We start from the raw sequence: 18318 nt of genomic DNA, 5'->3' as shown, positions 1-18318 counted from the left end.
TTGGTTTTGACAACTAGCAAATCTCCAGAATGGCTGACTCACCTTTAATACTAAATGTACATCCTCGATAATGTCCATCTTAATAAGTAAAAAAATTAATAGAAGAATTTCTTTCAAGAGTTTCCCTTGAGTCAATGGTGGAACAATGTCTGTTCTTCATCTTTGTCTCAAGGTAATCCTACTTGTTTCTGAAATAATGAACTGATCCCACTAGTAGAATTATTCATTCTCAAAACACAAGATTTGAGCACGAGTGACTTGTTAGGATGGACATTGTTTGCAAAGGAGTCATTCATGATATGCAATGCACACTCCTTGAAAGCTGGATGGTAAAGCAGCATGCTATGGTGGTGAGGCATGTTTGCAGCCAACCAAACCCAGGTATAGGTTATATAACCTTGAGCCATCCGGTCTGGGCATCACTGTGCTGCCATACCACAAGTTCTTCCTTTGTCTGTCTCCACATGCTGGGAACACATGCTTTACATGAGCCACAGAGGCTCACAGGGAAGTGGAAACATGCCCTCTTACACAACTATCTGTTTAAATGCTGATAGTTGTGATAGAGACTGATTTAAAGAAAGTAGACTGCATAAATGTGCGACACAAACTTCATATAAGTGTATATGTTTCAATTAAGGTTACACATTATATTCTGTAATTTTTTGTATCACACATTTATACAGGAGTCATTTTCAAAAAGCTCTATTTTTCTATTAAAAAATAATAAAACTACAAAGTGGAAAAAAAAAAAATAAATAAAAAAAAAAATAATAATAAAACTGTCACGTCAGTCAACTATCTTAGGAAATTTACATTACTGTAGATCAAACCTATTTCCAGAACTACATTGGTGCTTCAATAAAATAAAATACAACCTAGAAACAGAGACATTGCTTGTAGCATTGCGTGTATGCAGCTTTAGCACACAAGCACTGTTATTTCAAGCATCAGTGCTGCTATGGAGGCAGTGCAGAAGCTGATGAAGTAGACTGGGGTGTAAAGGTAGATTTGTGACCATGGTTTTATTATTATCATCAAGCTGCTGCTGAAATATTCCTAAAAAATGTGGCTTTGTGATCGTGACCGGAACAAGCCTGTATGAAAAACATAGGCCATGCATCATCTTTCACGGCCCATAAATCAGCCTTGAGCTGCTGGATGCATTATGATAAACGTTGGATGGAACCGATAAAAAAAACCACAGCATCACTCATGAGTTCCTGTGGTTCTCAAGCACCGAGACTCACCAGCGTACAATATGAGACCTTCCCAACACGAGGGTGAGGGAGAGAGGGAGGGACAGAAGACGCAGTGAAATTACACATAAAGAAATGTGACAAACATAGTAAACAAACGTAGTACAAAATAAGAAAAAAAAATCATCCTGAAATGGTAAAAAAAAAAAGTGTAAAATAAATACATTATATGATTTTTTTCAGGCTAATTGAGGTTGTATATTCCTTACCATCAACATTATCAGGTCTAAAGCTGATCTTGATGCTGAAAGCCTTGTAGGCATTCTTTATGGTGGGCAGGGTGAGGTAAGACAAGGGCTCCTGGGCAAAGTATGGCATCACTCTCTCTGAAAACAGCACATAATCATATGGTTAGATAGAGAAAACTGTGCAGTTCTTACATCTTTTTTTTTATGTATTCAACCCTCCCTATAGTGATCTCCATTCTGTGGACTGACCGTGAACTTGAAGTGAGGTGAAGGCCTCCACTTTGCCCTGCTTGTTGGAGGCAGTGCAGACATATGTCCCAGAATCCTCGTGGGTTACCTTGGGAACCGTCAGCGTATTGACTTCCTGGAAACACTTAGGAGGAAGCTCTCCATCCACCTAGTAACCAATCACAATAACAGTATACCATCAGCCTTAATAAATGTTAACAAAAGTGCATTCCCTTCGAGCCTGAGAAGTTTGTAAGCATATACGTATTCTATAGTATAACACTCCATCTTGAAAACTGAAGTTTATTGAATTACAGTAGTAGTTACCTTGGACCACTTGATCTCGGGTACAGGGTATCCTGAAGCAGCACAGGGCATGACTGCATCAGACCCAACGGTCACCTCCTTAGCTTCAGGCAGCGCTACAATTTGAGGAAGGGCTGTGCAAAGAGGAAAAAGTTATAAATGAGGGTAAACGGATAGATTATGCATCAATGTGTGTGCAAGTGCATGCATTTATCTGTGTGTGTGTGTGTGTGTGTGTGTGTGTGTGTGTGTGTGTGTGTGTGTTGGGATGGAAGTAATCTTTTTCATTCCCACTGCAATATGCACTTTTAACAATGCCAAATAGACAAGCAGCTTTGCTTTACACACCTGCTTTTACTGTTTTATTACACTGTTTGTGTGATTGTATGTGAGTCTTATGTTTATATTTATGTTGTTTGAGCCGCAAACTGAATGCATGTTTTCTGTCACTAAGCTATAGACAATAAAGTTTTTTTAAATTGAATTAAATTGTATTGTGCACTCACACTGTACGTTGAGGACGACCTGTGACTGCACAGAGCCCACGTCGTTGGTGGCCGTACAGCGATACTGTCCGGCGTCTGACTCAGTCACCTGCTGGATCTTCAGGACTCCGCCCATCACCACGATGTGAGCTGGCAGAGGCCCGCCCACTCTACTCCACTTCACCGTGGGCTCGGGGTCGCCCACTGCCTTACACTCAAACTCCACCGAGGTCCCTATCATCACTGTCTGCACCGAGCTAACCACGTGGATCATCACCTTTGGAAGGGCTGGCAGAAAAAAAATATATACATATTTTATTTAATATACAGTATGGCTTTGATGAAGCAGGTTGTATACAGCTCTGGAAAAAATTAAGAGACCAGTCTGGATTTTTCTTCAATCTTTATCTCTTTATTACTTAATGGAAATGCTTGAAATTACAATTTTTTGGGGGAAATTGGTAGAAATGTAGTTTATAGAATAAAACCAAAATGTTCATTCTACTCGAACGTATGCCTATAGATAGTAAAATGAGAGACACTGAACATTTGGAGTGGTCTCTTAATTTTTTCCAGAGCTGTTTATATATCAGTATATTTGAATGTGTGCCCTGTTCATGGATGTGACAGACCTTGGATGGTCAGCCTGGCAGAGTCCTGGGCCTGACCGTACACTCCGCTGGCTCTGCAGATGTAAACGCCTTCGTTGCTCTGCTCAAGGTTCTCAATCCTACAGAGACATGTTCAATGACACAAGAGTAAACAAGCCAGGGTTAGGTTTTTCCACACATTCACATATTACACAATATTTAAGGGACCATATCAATTGATTTGAATGTTTAAATTAATAACTAATTAAAGGATAAGTTTGGTGATATTTATAAAAAATAAAATAAAAAATGAATGTCAAAAACTCTCATATCAACAGCAATAAACTCAACCTACTATCTTAAATCTGAAAGCCTATTAAATAAGTAAATGAAAGATGTTAATGGGTAATAATGGGAGTAATGTATGAGAACATATGAGTCACCTAAGCACTCCATCCTTGATGTGGTGGTTGTTTGGCAGCGCTCCTCCTTCCTTCAGCCACTCGATCTTGGTTGATATCCCACCGGCTGCTGAACAGGTGAACTCCACAGCACTGCCCTGGGCCTTCACCTCAACCTGGGGCGACACACGCACTGCCAAGGGGGCTACACAGGGGAGGGATAGAGGCATGATTTAGGTTATGTTAATGTCTTGGAATATTTCTATCATACCTCTTCAAAAGTCAATTTTCAGACATTTCTAAACATTTTCCAACTACCTTGACCTGTAGATCGCAAGTACTATTTTTGTGATGCATAACAGTTGAGCTACTCATTATTGATAACATGTCAAATCAATATATTTAACAGCAAAACTTACATCTGACTGTGACCTTAGCGACCACTTCGCTGTTGCCCACTTTGTTGCCGGCCACACACTTGTAGCTCCCAGCATCCTCGGCGGTGGCCAGGTTGATCTGGAGATCCCCTCCGTTGACCTCGGCCCTCGGGGGCAGGCTTCCATCCAGCTTGGTCCAGCTGTAGGTCAGAGGAGGAGTGCCATGGGCCAGACACTGCAGCCTGATCACCTCCCCCACACGCACTGCCACATCGTCAGGCATAGCAGTGGCATACGGAATGGCTAGAGATATGGGAGAGAATAAAAAGTTGCCAATTTTTCTCAAGAAATACACATTACACAGAAAAAGCTTTAAAGAAGGAATTTCTAATCACGATAAATTAATTCAGTTTTCTGTTTAATGCCTTAATTCCCTTTATCCAATTCCGACATGTTATCTTAAGCCTGCCAAACACCACCACACCACAAATGATTTTAATAACTGTGTTGTTGTTTTACCATTCAGGTGATTTCAATTGCAACCATTTTATTTTAGTCTTTTTTGTTGTTGTCCAATTTTATCAATTCAATTATTCTGACATGGTTATAGGGCTTTTTATTCATCTAATTGTCATTGAACACTGTTTTAATTTGTATAATTTATTCAATGTGTTCATGGTTTTGGTTCTTTCTTTATCAACTTATTGTGGGACTGCCTTTACTCTGTTTGCACTTCTATTTGTTGTTGTTTTTATTTTGCAATGTTTTGTTTGACTCAATGTCATTGCAAATTAGTGTCACCTAATCAGGTCTATTTGTTTAAAACAGGATGAATATATCCCAATATAATGATGGTAGCACAACCACATCACTCACTCTCTACATCCAGCATGATGGTGGCCTCAAAGGTTCCCATGATGTTGGTGGCAGTGCAGGTGTATTCTCCAGAGTCTTGGCGGCCTACACCGGGCAGCACCAGGCTGTTGTTCACTATCTTGTGTCTCCAGGGCAGAGGAGCACGCAGCTTAGACCAGCTGATGGTAGGGGCCGGGACACCTGGAAGGGGAACAAATCTTAAGTTGTAAGGCTCTGCTAATTCAAGATGCAAATTTAAATAAACAAGCAAGACAATAATTATTTCTTGTGGCTTTTAAATATAAAATATACTTTGTAGAGGTGATTTTTAGGCTGTATTCAGTGCTGTGGTGCTGAATTAAATGTGCCACATAAAGACATTAAAAAAATACTTTCCAGCTGTATAAATGAGATGTTTAGCTTTCATTACCGTGGGCTTCGCAGCGCAGCGTTGCAGTCTGTCCCTCCACTATAACAATCTCCGGCTCAGAAACAATGGCCCGGGGCATTGTGGGAATTTGAGAGCCTCCCTCGATTATGACCTCCACCTTGGTCTCGGTGGAGCCCTCATTGTTGCGAGCTGTGCATACAAATGTGCCACTGTCTTCTGGACGTGCCGCTAGTATCTGCACAAGAGGAAAACAACAGATTTGTCTCACCATAAAAATACCCACAACAAAGCTGATTTCATATAATTTCAACTGTTCTGAACAGATGTTTTTTACAGTGTTTTCAGGGGGGATGTTACCTGCATGACTGCATTGGACTCCATGGGCACAGGGCTGCTCAGCATGGTCTTGCGGTTGCTGTCCATTCTGTGCCATGAGACTGATGGGCGGGGCTCTCCTGATGCCTGGCACTCCAGGTTAATGGGTTCACCCACCCTGACGCGCAGGGGTCCAACAGGTGTGACGGTGGCAACAGGAGACTCTGAGGGACACAGGTAGAATATACTATCATGGCTTTGTATCTGATCAGCCACCAGAGGGAACCTGTCACTAAGAGGCTATACACTCTATAAATGAAAAAGTAAAGAACAATCACATTTACAGGGCAACTGTCTTTACTAGACTTTTTGGGTTACTAAAACTCTTACATTTTAAGTAAAACTACTAACAACTTTCATTGTTTGAAATTCTTAATATGAAGAACTCAACATTTTCATGACATAGGAATGATGAGTTATCTCAACAAAAGATAAGTAGATGATCAAATGTAGGCAGTTTTCTTTCAATTTAAGAGTTTCAGTGTTAGCTGCAAAACTCAAAAGTCTGGCTGACTTGGACATTTTTAGTTTTTCCTAACTTTTTTCTTTTAACAGTGTGGGGCGATGTGACTGATATATGAAATGTCCTTATTATGTAGCAGATTTGTAAATGTGAGCATGTGTGTGTGCTGATATGCATGCATCTTTACCTTTGACAATCAGAGATACAATGGTGTGGGTGATGCCGAAGGGGTTACTCGCCACACATCTGTAGGCACCGTGGTTGGTAGAGCGGACGTTGGAGATGGTGAAAACAGAACCATCAGGGCTAACTTTAGCATTATCTGAGGGATAAAGGACACAGTATAACGGCTGGAGATGCTGAAAAGTTAAAGAGGCAGATTTTATACATGAAATTCAGTTTATTCATCGTGGGTTAGCATTGGTCAGCCAGCGTAAACAGTTGTAAAAATGCCTTCTGTGGCCCTTGTTCTCACTAACAGGAGGGTTGGGAATTTGAAATAAGTTGGCATTTAGGAGGCAGTAGGGGTCTAATGAAAGATGATATTTATTTACATCATGGGAAGTGTATGAGGTAGCCCTTAATGACATGTTGAGAAGTTCTCAATCTTTGGGCTAAGACACCCTCTTAAATTAATTTAAATCAAAAGGCATGAAGTCTAAGAAAACTACGCTGAGTAAATCTTTAGTAAATACTACAATGTACAAACACTACAATGTGTGGCCTAGCACAGTCAAATTTAATTAGCAAAATTCAACACAAAGGTCCCCATAACCAAGAGTAAGGGTACTGTACATATCTGAGATTGGAAGAAACACAGCCCTAAATTTGTCACCCAATGATGCATGAGAGGAGTAAATGTATGGGTGGATTGTAGCTGTAATTGCTTGTGAATAATGACATCATAAAATCAGAAATCATTACGCAGGTTATTCTTCAGTCTGTGTGTGTGTGTGTGTGTGTGTGTGTGTGTGTGTGTGTGTGTGTGTGTGTGTGTGTGTGTGTGTGTGTGTGTGTGTGTGTGTGTGTGTGTGTGTGTGTGTGTGTGTGCGTGGTTATTACCTGGCAGTGGCTGGTTGTTGGCCAGTTTCCACTCCAGTCTGACCGGCTGGGCTCCACTGTACACTCTGCACCTGAAGCTGGCCGACTCTCCCACACGCACTGCAGTACTGTGGGGCTCGATGGCAATGATGGGGCTCTGAAGACCTGCAACAGAGAATAAAACAGTGGTTAGGGCTCTGGAAAAATTTGTCTTGGACATTAGTGTCCATGATTTCACTTTATTTAAAAGGTGCTACGAGGAACTTTTAAATATTTCTGAAACTCTCAATGTTCCTCTGATGATCATAAATGACATGTTACAGCAAACAAGAAACAGCGCAAAGAAAGCTAATTTTATAACGTTTTTCTTAATGCCTTTGTCACGGGTAATCTCAGCCAGGAAGAGGGGGCAAGAATGAACACAAACTGAAAGCACCTTTAATCGTCAAATTGTTCACAGAAACCCAAGGTGACAAATTACAATTCAATGTGGTTATATTGTGTGGGCTTCACTGGCAAAAGTAAAAGTATTCAAATGTTGCCATAGTCAAGGAAGGAGGGTGAGATCATGGGACAGTAGCGAGGGAAAAAATCCCTCAATCTGAGGTCACACTGGGCTGCAGTGGAAAGTACCACTGGAAAGTTCATTCATGAAGAGAGGCAGTGTTGGTCTGAGAACAACACCCTGACATGCTGTGCCCTTCTCTTAATGTCTTTTTTCCAGCCTCTGACATCTGCCTTTAAATGTAATTTCCTTGGTGAGAAAGTAATTACTGCCAAGTCCAATCAGACGAGACAGTGAAGCACAGATGGAACATTTGAAAAGAGCAAAAATCAAAATGCAGTTTTGGTTAAACCACCAGTTAAAGGTGGAGTCAGCGATTGTGGAGAACGCTTGTGGTGAATCACTTTTTGTCAAAATCAGTGAAAGCTCAATCATAATCTTCTACCTGTCCGTACTGTGTGCGCACTGAATAAAACAGCATTGGCTCTGTAAACTGGGATGTAAACAAAGCGTATGTTAACAAAGGGGGGGGGGGGGGGGGGGCACCGTATCTAGCAACATGCCAGTTTACAGAGCCTAGGCTGTGTATATTAACTTTGGTTCTATTTTCAGCACGCACAGTAAAAACAGGTAGCAGATTATGAGGAGATATTAACTGATTTTGACAAAAAACTTTCTCCAGAATAGCTGACTGCACCTTTAATGAATCAGATGTATGGGTCTTGGTGTTGACTAACTCACGTGAGGAAGAGGAAGTGACGGACACAGAGACAGAGGCCTGGTGGACATGAGATCCTGGGTTGTTTCCAGGGTTACCGTGCACTCGACAGATATACTCCCCTGAGTCCTCTGCAGAGGCTGACAGGATACGCAGCTGGCTGCCCAAAACCTGCACACAACAGACAAGGAACAGAGGGACTTCAGTTCAGCTTTACCTGCTAATACATAAATACTACTATCACTTGTATTGCTATTACTGCTGGCAAAAATACACTATATGATGCAAAAATTTGCAATATTGCCAAATTACATGTAGGGGAAGGTGGGGTGATTTGTGCAACTTTTTACTCAAAGTGATTTTAAAGTGAGGCCTTGACAGTTATGTCTCCAACTCAAATATGTACATATATTTCAGGATGTTGTGCATCCCTGGCAATAAAAACTTTGGATCTGGAATAAACTGTTTAAGAAATATAGCTTTCGGAAAAAAAGTTGTCTTGTCGCACAAATCACCCCACGTAGTGGGGTGATTTGTGCGTCATTGTGTCACAATGACAAAGTCACCATCATCATCTTTCTGGCCATCTGAACTCTCATCAGTGGTGTCGTTAAGTGGAATTGAGATGTCACTCTCTTCTGAGCTACTGTAGACAATCACTTTCTTTTGGTGACCAGCGTATACAGCCATGCCAGTGGCACAACTCTCAGAAATGTACTTTGCACTAGTTGCTCCGTGCTTGTGGAACCAACTGCCACCTGACAAATGTGATTCCCCCTACATTTCTGCCTTTAAATCAAGGCTCAAAACCCATATGTACACCCTGGTGTTTCCTCCCCATTAACCTCTGCACTACTTACTTACCTCTGCACTACTATCTGTGTTTATGTGGATGTATGGGCTTTATGTCTTTTATTTTGGTTATTGTTATTTTACCTTCATTGTTTACCTACTGAATGCACTATGTACAGCACTTTGGACAGTGCAAACTGTCATAAATGTGCTTTTATAAATACATTTTACTTACTTACTTACTTATAACTCACCCAGGCCCTTGCGCACAAATCACCCCATCCCCAGAATTTTGGATAATAGGCATGATGCAGCAATTTAGGGTTGACATTGTGCTAATTATATAGACTCAAAGTGTAGCATACCAAAGCACTAAAACATGTGTCAAATGTTTTCAAACGTGTCTATAATTGTTCAGACACAATAATCAAAAAACCTTGATCATGCAAATTTTACTTTGAAAGGCAAAACACAGTTTTTTGAGCTTAAATGTGCTTATATCTTATTCCTTGTGTCTCCCTTCTTTACAGGATGAGTCAAATGGATGGCTCTTCTTAAATATGTGGTCACATTTCCAATTTCTTCCACGGTTTTCTAGAAACAATGGGTTTTGCAACTTCCAAAATGCACAAATCACCCCACCTTCCCCTATATAACTGTGTGATTTAACATTAAAATGAAGAATAGGTTTATGCATTCGACAAAAGTTAATTTCAAGAATGATCTCACCTAAGTCAAAGATACTGTATATGTAAAGAAGTATTTCATCTATACATTGGATTTAGAAAGATTATGATCCATGCGTTAACTTGTTTATAAGATTCTGTGATGTCAAAATTGGGAAATTCACACTAGCCCTTAACGGCATGCAAGATTGAAGTAATTAAACAGGGAGGAAAGGATGCACATATGTTTCCCATCTTGTTGCCTCTCTGTGTGATTACCTGGTGGTTAGAGGAGAGGCGTCCGCTGGCCTTGGTCCAGGTAACTTGTGGAGGAGGATTCCCCGGGGCGAAGCAGTTGAGCTCCAGACTCTGGCCCTCCTGAACGTCAGCTATGGATGGCTGGATACTGACCACCGAGGAGCCATGGTTTGCTGCACCAATACAAACAGATGCACCATACACATGTTTTTTCCAGTAAAAGACACATTTTTTAGATATGCTATGAATGTATTTATGGTTGACACAATGTCTATCCGTGCTCATGTATGGGAGATACTTGTGTTGTTTATTTTGAACATCCAATGTGGTTTTTAACTAATTTGGTTAAACATGATTACAATGAAACCACTGTTTGAGTAACCTTTTTCTGTTTTAGTTTTTTGGATGGGGCAAAAAGTAAAAAGAAAGACAGAAGTTTTTACTTAGTATATTGATTAGTACCAAACTTGTCCCGAAAAGAAACAGCAATTGATATATTTATTACTTGTTAAGGTTTACCTATATAGGAGTATATATCATGACCTATCATGACATCTTACCTTTGAGCACGGTAACTTTAATGGGAGCACTGTTGGAGCCAATGCTGTTGCTACCAACACACATGTAAGTGCCCGCGTCAGACATCCTGATGTTGGGGATGAGCAAAGTACCGATGTCTGTGCGGTCCATACGGGCCTGGGGAAGAGAAACCCATGAGTGACTAGATTAGATACTTATCCCATTTCCACCTTCCATACATGTACTTTTCAGAGTTATGATTTGACGACTATTTACAGCACAGACAGACACAAAGCGCACGTTACTTACCTGTCTCGTGTCCCTTGAAAAAAACACAAATATGACATAGCTGACATTGTGACAGTACTAGCTAATGGCAACACAAAAGCACTATGGTGTAGACTCGAGCTGTTATTGCTACAGTTCAGTGTTTCTGTCAATGGATTTTAAATTTATGATTTCTTTTGACAGTACTTTGTACATGAAACTGTGTGCAAAGTAGTGTCAAGATCACTACAATGATTGGTGGGGTTATCATTTGTTAATGTATCATGATCAGTGATGATTGCATCTACTTCACTATTATCCTTATTCTATAAAGAAGAGGAAGAGTCAACAGTTTGTGACGAATTGATCTGAGCTTAAAAGCATCATAAAGCAGATGTTCCTTTAAAATCTGAGAATATTCACTTTAGTGCTCCTGAGGGCAAAATATCCACCATCAAATATCTTAGAGCAAATATCGATTAAGAACCAAAACCCTCCATCAATTTCAACACGCGTATTGAAAAACTGTCATGAGCGAACAACAACTTGACTTGTTTGTACACTATACTCCACATGGCACTCAGAGGCCCGCCGAGGCTGAAAATGAGCTTGTTATAAAGTTTTGTAAACACCTCATAAGGGGGAGGAGAATCGGGAGAGGAGGGGAGGGGTCTGCAGGGGAGGGATTACTGTATCCGGGAGGGGGGTGTCGGGGCATCCACGGACAAAGCTGCTTAGCTCCGGCCCGTTCAACCGTGAGGGGCAGCTAAACCGAGGGCAGTGGCTGAGGCGGGCCAATGGCTCAATGTGTGTCTGAACCCATTGAGGACTTTTCAAAGCAAGCCGTTTGCTAGAGCACACAGAATTTCTGCGTGGTCGCACGGCAGAGCCCGGCTCCCCCATGGGAAAGGCTGACACAACGCACTGGCTCTCTGAGGCAGAACTAAACAGGCCCCGGAGCCCTTACGCCCAGAGTCCAGGAGGGCAGTAGCAGAAACCAGACTATAACACAATACACCAAACTTTGGGCCAAGAGTGGGGCGTGGGGGGGATAGGAGTGGACAGTGGACTGCGCCTGGCACGGAGCAAAAATATGTCTGAAATACCTACAGTACCTACTGTATACTTAGGCCTGTTAATACACTCAATGGAATGATGAAGGGTCAAATGGGTGCTGACTGACTGAGGGCGCGAAACACCTCAGGGATGGTGTGATGTGGACAGTACAAGACAAAACACTATGAAACACTTTTTTGTTGTTGTTGATCAAGTATGTACGGCATGCAAGTACACGAAGAAGTCAACCAGACCTAGTTTGGTTTTTTTAATGGATTTGACATTTAGTTTTTCTAAAGCGATTTAGTGAGAAGCGGTGGTAAATGAACAAGATGTGAATCAGGGACATTTGTTCGATCATGCACTTAGTGGACAACGTGTGAAGACGGTGGTCAGTGGTAGTGGACAATTGAACGTGAACTACAAGACATTGGACAAGACAGACAGCGGACATATGGACAGACCTGCAGCTCCTCAATGCGTCTCTGTAATACATCGAGACTGTTGCTTTTAAACTGATGGAAACCATGAGAGGGAATGGCCTGAGCAAAACAAAAACGTCAACACGGGATGGGATCAAAAACAAAAAGGTTGGGGTGAGGGTGGGAGGAGACAAACAGAAAGGAGGGAAAAATAAAGGTCAATTGTCAAAATGCTGCAACAGTAGTAGACAAAAAAAAACTGACACAGTAAGATGAGAAAAAAATACCATCGGCACGGGACAAACCTTGGAATGCAAGATTGAAATATATATAGAACTGTGAAAATGTGATTTGAGTTACAGTTTTTAATCCACTCATGTTAAAAGTTATCAACCAGGCATTAGGAGAGCGTGAGGTGTCATTTTACCTGTGGAGGGATCTGTCCCCCGTTTTTCAGCCAGGTGAGTTTGGGGGTGGGCAGGCCTGTGGCTCTGCAGTACAGCCTCAAGGTGTCGTCTTCGTGGACTTCGATATTTTGGGGACTGACTTGGACCTGAGGCTGGCTGCCTTGGCCGCTTGGGTTAGACTCTGACCAAAGAAATGCATTGTGGTCATTCAACACTAAATATAACCCACCAATCGTCGTTATAGCTTGACAGGTCAATTCTTTTTATAGTCAAGTTGTTCAGTTATTGTTTATTTTTTGCAATATATTCTTGAATCTTGAATATACAAAGATGTGTTGATCATTGACATGCTAAATTTCAGTGTTACAGTTGCACAAACAGCAAAAAAAAATGCAAATTCATTGAATTTGCTTCGCAATGTCACTTATACAGTAATCTCTCAACTTTGCTTAAAGTAGATAAAAAAACATTAGCCACCATTGGATGTTGTAATAGTTTGAAATAGTGACTTGAGATGCTTTGTTTTCAACTTAACCCAACACACCTACACTGTGGGGACCTGCATTTGGTCCCTAAAAGGGTGAAATGTCCCCACAATGTAGGTGTGTAAACCTATTTATTTTACCAAAATTTAAATGAACACAACGCGTACTTTGAATAAAGAGGGAAACCCGCGCTGTGTTCTCTCCGTGAGTATTGAGGGCCTTGCAGGTGTACTCTCCCTCATCGGCCGGGTCCACTGCTGAGATGGTCAGCACGCCACCGCGAATCACAGCTCTGGGACTCATTCTGTTCCCTGGACCTCCTGTAACAATCACACAGTATTGTCACCCTGTGGTTACAATATTTGACTTGCTATTGAACTGAATTAATCAGACTCATTAACAGAAAATGTCCTTTCCACTCCAAATAACAATGAATATAACGAGAAACCAAGTTCTAAGTGGTCATACCGATCCATTCAATGGCGGGGGTTGGGTTCCCGGTCCCCGTGCAGCGAAACTCTGCTCGCTGGCCCTGCTGGACATTCAGCAGCGAGGGAGTGATGGTGGCCACAGGCTGGGCCCCCTCTGCAGCTATACACAAGGACACACACACACCCGTCAAACACAGCTCAAAATGGAGGGGAGAGAGGCTTTTTTCCCAGAAGCACGTATAGAGAAATAAAAGCGTGATAATGCGCTGATTCATTTATTGATGCGGTGTTGAGATGGAATAGGAAACCATGTCAGGACATAGCCCACCCACTGTTTGGACATTAGAATTAGCTATGGGAAAGCCTTTGATAACAGTGAATTGATCAGACTGAAAGCGATTGAGTGAGTGAGTGACAGCCCCCTGCCAGTGCTCCCAACACCCTCAACCCCTTGGCAGTCTAGGTCCTGAGAGCAGATGCAAACAGATGAGATGTGGCAGGCAGGCAGGCAGGCGGGCAGGCCTTGGCATGGCCTCTTGGCATAGTGCCGTTGTCTGCGCCAGTTTTGGCAGGCTTTGCTACAATTCGTATTCAATCCCGTATGATTCCAGGGTGACAGAGAAATATAAAAGGCCTCTTTCAGTATAGACAGGGAGGAGCATGAGGCCGTATAAGCGGGCCAAAATAACCCCCTGGGACTGGGGAGGTTGGGGCCTGGGCAGAGCTGTGACTCTCTGACCCCGGTGACAAATAAAATCCATGGGAGAAAAAAATATTTCTCTGTGGGACAAGGGCGGACATGGCGGATTTAAGTCTACACTGAAATGGAAATTCTGTCATGTTGTCTTTTTTTTACCAAAATATTGGAAATGACCCAATGGTGGCACAAGATGAACAAGTTAAGGTTTCACCAAAGTCCTTGCAAATCTTTCTGAAGGGAACTTAAATGTTTGATCCCAAATGGCACGGTTATTGATCCAATGGTCAAGGAATGTGTCTACAAGCAGTGACTAGATTGATATTTCTATATCAGTTTATGCTTCTGCCTACATAGCCCTATAGATAAGGAAGTACAATATGTTTTTTCTCACAGTTTTGACGTATGACATCTTCAACTTTAATCTAGTTTGACTTTCATCTATTAATATCACATTAACCGTTTTATTTAAAGTACACTTCCATCAGTTTGACGCGTACTGAAGCTAGGCCTGTCACACTGATCACTGGTCTGCTACCCACACTCAGATATGATGTAATGAGGTTGTTGTGATGGGGATGTATTAAGCACAGTATGATGTTTGAAGCCCAGATGACAGCTGTTTCACTGTATAGCATGTTTCCTAAGGAGAAAAAAAAGGGAAAGTGCAAAAGGTGCAAAGAGAAAGAATAGTAAGGGACATCTCTTGAATCTCTTGAATGTGGAGACACTGTCAAGCCGGATAATAAAAGAAAGAATCCTCGCTCCTGATAATAACTAAGTAAATCAATCATTGGGATTTAGAAGATGTAATAAAAATGTCCCCTTTTCATAGGTTAGAGAGCAATAAAACCTGCTCGTGAACACAGGATAATGGATAATGTAATCCCAACCCGCTTAAAGTTACTGTATTATATATTACACTTTGATTTATATAATCAAATTAAGGTCTGTGGAATAGTACTTTATTTCTCTTCTGGTCTGAAATTTCAGGGACATTTCACTGCATTATCCCAGAGTTATTATCAGTTCACTTGAATAATGTAACAGGTTTGTCGTCTACTAAACCAGTTTTGTGTACATTTCTGCACTATGTATAACATATATAAATATAATAAACTTGGTAAACTTGACTCCACATTCATGGGGAGCCGCCCATAAGAATGAACATGCACTTTTTTTCCTGCAGTAATGGACCCCAATGAACCCAAAGAGCCAGGTAGGAGCCAGCAATGCCCATGTACAATCCAAGCATCCATCCTTAACAAGGACATGAACTTAGTGAATTAATGATATACTAAATATCAATTACTAGATATAATTAAAAAAAAATATATTTCTTACAAATAGCATATAAGACAACACATGATCTGGGCCGTCGTGTGTGACATGGAATGTAAAGAGTTTCTCTATATGCTTGGTCGATTGTACATGGGCGCTACCAGGCAACCACCAGTATATCCATGCCGCAGAAGATGAGTGCATGCAATGACACAGGGAGAGAGAGAGAGGGCGGGTCCGTCTAGGGAGCCCGGAAGAGAGGAAACCATGCCCATGCGGACTTACGCTTCCTGTGTCCTTCAAACATTTCATAGGCTGTGTAAAACATCTGAGTCTTTGTGGCCTCTGGAGGTTGGAGTTGCGGGGAGGAAAGAATGGATGAAGGGAGGTAGGGAGGGAGGGGGACACGTAAACTGACAGGTCAGGTTTTTTAAACTCAGGATAGCAGCAGTTTACCTCCCAGCTCCCCCCCGGAGACACTTATCCATCTTATTCAAATTGGGGCCCGCTGTGTGGTTTTGTCCAATTGATTTCCGAGATGTAGCACACAGACGTTGTTAAACATGCTAAAAAAAACATTATCAACTTGAATCAAACTGTCACCAACCATTCTCCATTTTAGCTCGTGATTCATTAAAATCTCTCCTGTTCAAGAATTGTTCAATCATGATGGTTGGTGCCATTTTATTCATAGTTACTCTATGTCCATCAAATTCACACACTTACCTTATATATTTAAAAATAAATACTGTTAATCCAAGTTATGTTAGTTTAAGTAATAATTTGTTATGTTGCAAGATTCTACACCAACCAAACACCAAAAACAACAATGCTTCGTAATGCTTCTTAGGCTGTGGATTCAAAATCAAGATGCACTGTCACACAGACACACAGACACACACACACACACACACACACACACACACACACACACACACACACACACACACACACACACACACACACACACACACACACACACACACACACACACACACACACACACACACACACACACACACACACACACACACACACACACACACACACACACACACTTCATGATAATGACTGGGCAGCAACACAAGGACAGATGAACTTTTGAAGGGTAGCCACACATGGGACATGCAGGTTAGTAGCACAAAGCAATTTTAAACATTGAAACATTTCAGCTGTGTTAAAAAGCTGACATATACAGCTTGTGGTTATCCTGAACTCATTAAGATAATGTACATATTTGAAACCCCATCCATTAATTAGCAAATCACTTTGATCCAATTGTCGTTATTTTAATCAATTTTTTCTCTTTTTCACAAAATATTTTCACAGTTAAGATAAATACATTACAATGTGACACGTGTACAATACATCAGTATGGTATTCTTTCAATATAAATGAGTACGAGTCAATTCTTTACAGAAAGCACCTCTGGGTATATTTGCAGTAATATAGCCGTTGAATCTGAATAAACAGTGATTTAAAATGTGACCTGTGATTGTCGAGGTGTATGCTGTTCTAAGATATATTTAAAAAATATTTTCTTTCAAAAAAAAAAAATGCAATTGCCTAAATGTAAACACATATTATGCAACTGTATTGCATTCACATGACCAATTCCATTGAAGAAAAAAAAGAAAAATACCAAAGTGAAAATAAAATTTGAACAACATTTCTGATATATTTAATTTCATTGATAACATATTTCATTAAATCAAAAAAAAAAGAAAATGTGCCAACAACATTGGAATGATGTAAATAATAAAATACCGTAATATACAATTGTAGATGATTATTGACAAAATTAGCATTTTTCAAGTCAGATCTCGAAAATCTTTGCACCTAAATCTGACAATTATAAAGCTATACAAATAGGAACGACTAGAGGAATGAAGGAGTGATAGTACAGCAGTATAACAGGACGTTTTAGAAAGTGAATTCAACCACAGGGTTAACCAACTGAATGGCTAATAGCACCAATTTTTTTTTTTGTAATTGACATTCATGTTTAGAAAGTAGAGTAACACAGCAGACAGTAATTTCAGTGAGGGGAGTACTGTAAAAGTGGACACAATACAAAATGGGATTCTCCCTAATTCTCCTCTCCTCCAGATACACTGAAGTCCTCTTTGAATGTCAGTCGCAGAGTCACAAAAGCACCAATGGCGGCATCCACATTCCAACCTCATCATGAAAACACTGCAGCTCTATAGGCGTGGGAGGGGCCCCCGGGAGCCCAAAGTTTTAAAGACACCAGCCCCAGCACCCTGCTAGTGAGACCGCTAACAGTAGAAAACCAGCGACCACCACCAAGTCATTTAACCCAAATAAAAAAACAAGAGGAAAGAAAAAAAAATCCGCAGTATAGCTTCAATAGAGTGTTTGGCGGAAAGTATAACCCATTAATCACTGATCCAAAGTGGAGCTCATTTGGCCTTAGTGTAGTGGACGGGGCATGTCTTTGAGTGTCCATTAGGTAAGGCGAGACACGGCAAGCTTTGGTAAATGTTGAGATTTTTTTTTACAATTTTGCTTCCATCAAAAAAGAATCATACTTTTATTTCATACTTTAAGATACATGTTGTTCTTAAAAACATGCAGAAAAGGCATTTTTATGTTGTAAAAAATGAAAATGGAATAAAGATTTTAACTTTTGCTTCATCTAACATCTAGATTTTAGTTTTTAAAGATATGCAAATTAATGCATACTTAGATATATATTGGCAAATATTTCTGAAAAAAAAGTACATAAAAAAAAAAAATTGTTTGTAGGATGATGTAAATGTAAAAATAACTCATCAGAATACTATATGATCCTACAATAAAGTATAAAAAAAAAAAAAATTGGAAAAAGTAATC

General features: G+C 40.7%; 1 protein-coding gene across 1 annotated transcript in view; it reads right to left on the bottom strand.

Moving 5' to 3' along the window:
* hspg2 (heparan sulfate proteoglycan 2) overlaps positions 1 to 18318 on the bottom strand; it is a 98704-nt gene that overhangs the window by 11132 nt on the left and 69254 nt on the right. Inside the window, exons 45-65 of the mRNA XM_080030923.1 lie at positions 15748 to 15807; positions 13522 to 13644; positions 13221 to 13373; positions 12589 to 12749; positions 12204 to 12281; positions 10458 to 10593; positions 9919 to 10070; positions 8206 to 8353; positions 6981 to 7124; positions 6106 to 6240; positions 5438 to 5619; positions 5120 to 5315; positions 4711 to 4890; positions 3877 to 4137; positions 3500 to 3662; positions 3099 to 3196; positions 2488 to 2754; positions 2003 to 2115; positions 1697 to 1844; positions 1469 to 1585; positions 1251 to 1268 (exon numbers count right to left, since the gene is read on the bottom strand). Coding sequence (XP_079887049.1) covers positions 1251 to 1268; positions 1469 to 1585; positions 1697 to 1844; positions 2003 to 2115; positions 2488 to 2754; positions 3099 to 3196; positions 3500 to 3662; positions 3877 to 4137; positions 4711 to 4890; positions 5120 to 5315; positions 5438 to 5619; positions 6106 to 6240; positions 6981 to 7124; positions 8206 to 8353; positions 9919 to 10070; positions 10458 to 10593; positions 12204 to 12281; positions 12589 to 12749; positions 13221 to 13373; positions 13522 to 13644; positions 15748 to 15807 — 3033 coding nt within the window. The remainder of the gene's footprint in view (positions 1 to 1250; positions 1269 to 1468; positions 1586 to 1696; positions 1845 to 2002; positions 2116 to 2487; positions 2755 to 3098; positions 3197 to 3499; positions 3663 to 3876; positions 4138 to 4710; positions 4891 to 5119; positions 5316 to 5437; positions 5620 to 6105; positions 6241 to 6980; positions 7125 to 8205; positions 8354 to 9918; positions 10071 to 10457; positions 10594 to 12203; positions 12282 to 12588; positions 12750 to 13220; positions 13374 to 13521; positions 13645 to 15747; positions 15808 to 18318) is intronic.

Source organism: Ammodytes marinus, assembly GCF_949987685.1.
Source record: "Ammodytes marinus genome assembly, chromosome: 7".
In the NCBI taxonomy this organism is placed as follows: domain Eukaryota; kingdom Metazoa; phylum Chordata; class Actinopteri; order Uranoscopiformes; family Ammodytidae; genus Ammodytes; species Ammodytes marinus.
This window is presented reverse-complemented; position numbering and strand designations above follow the sequence as displayed.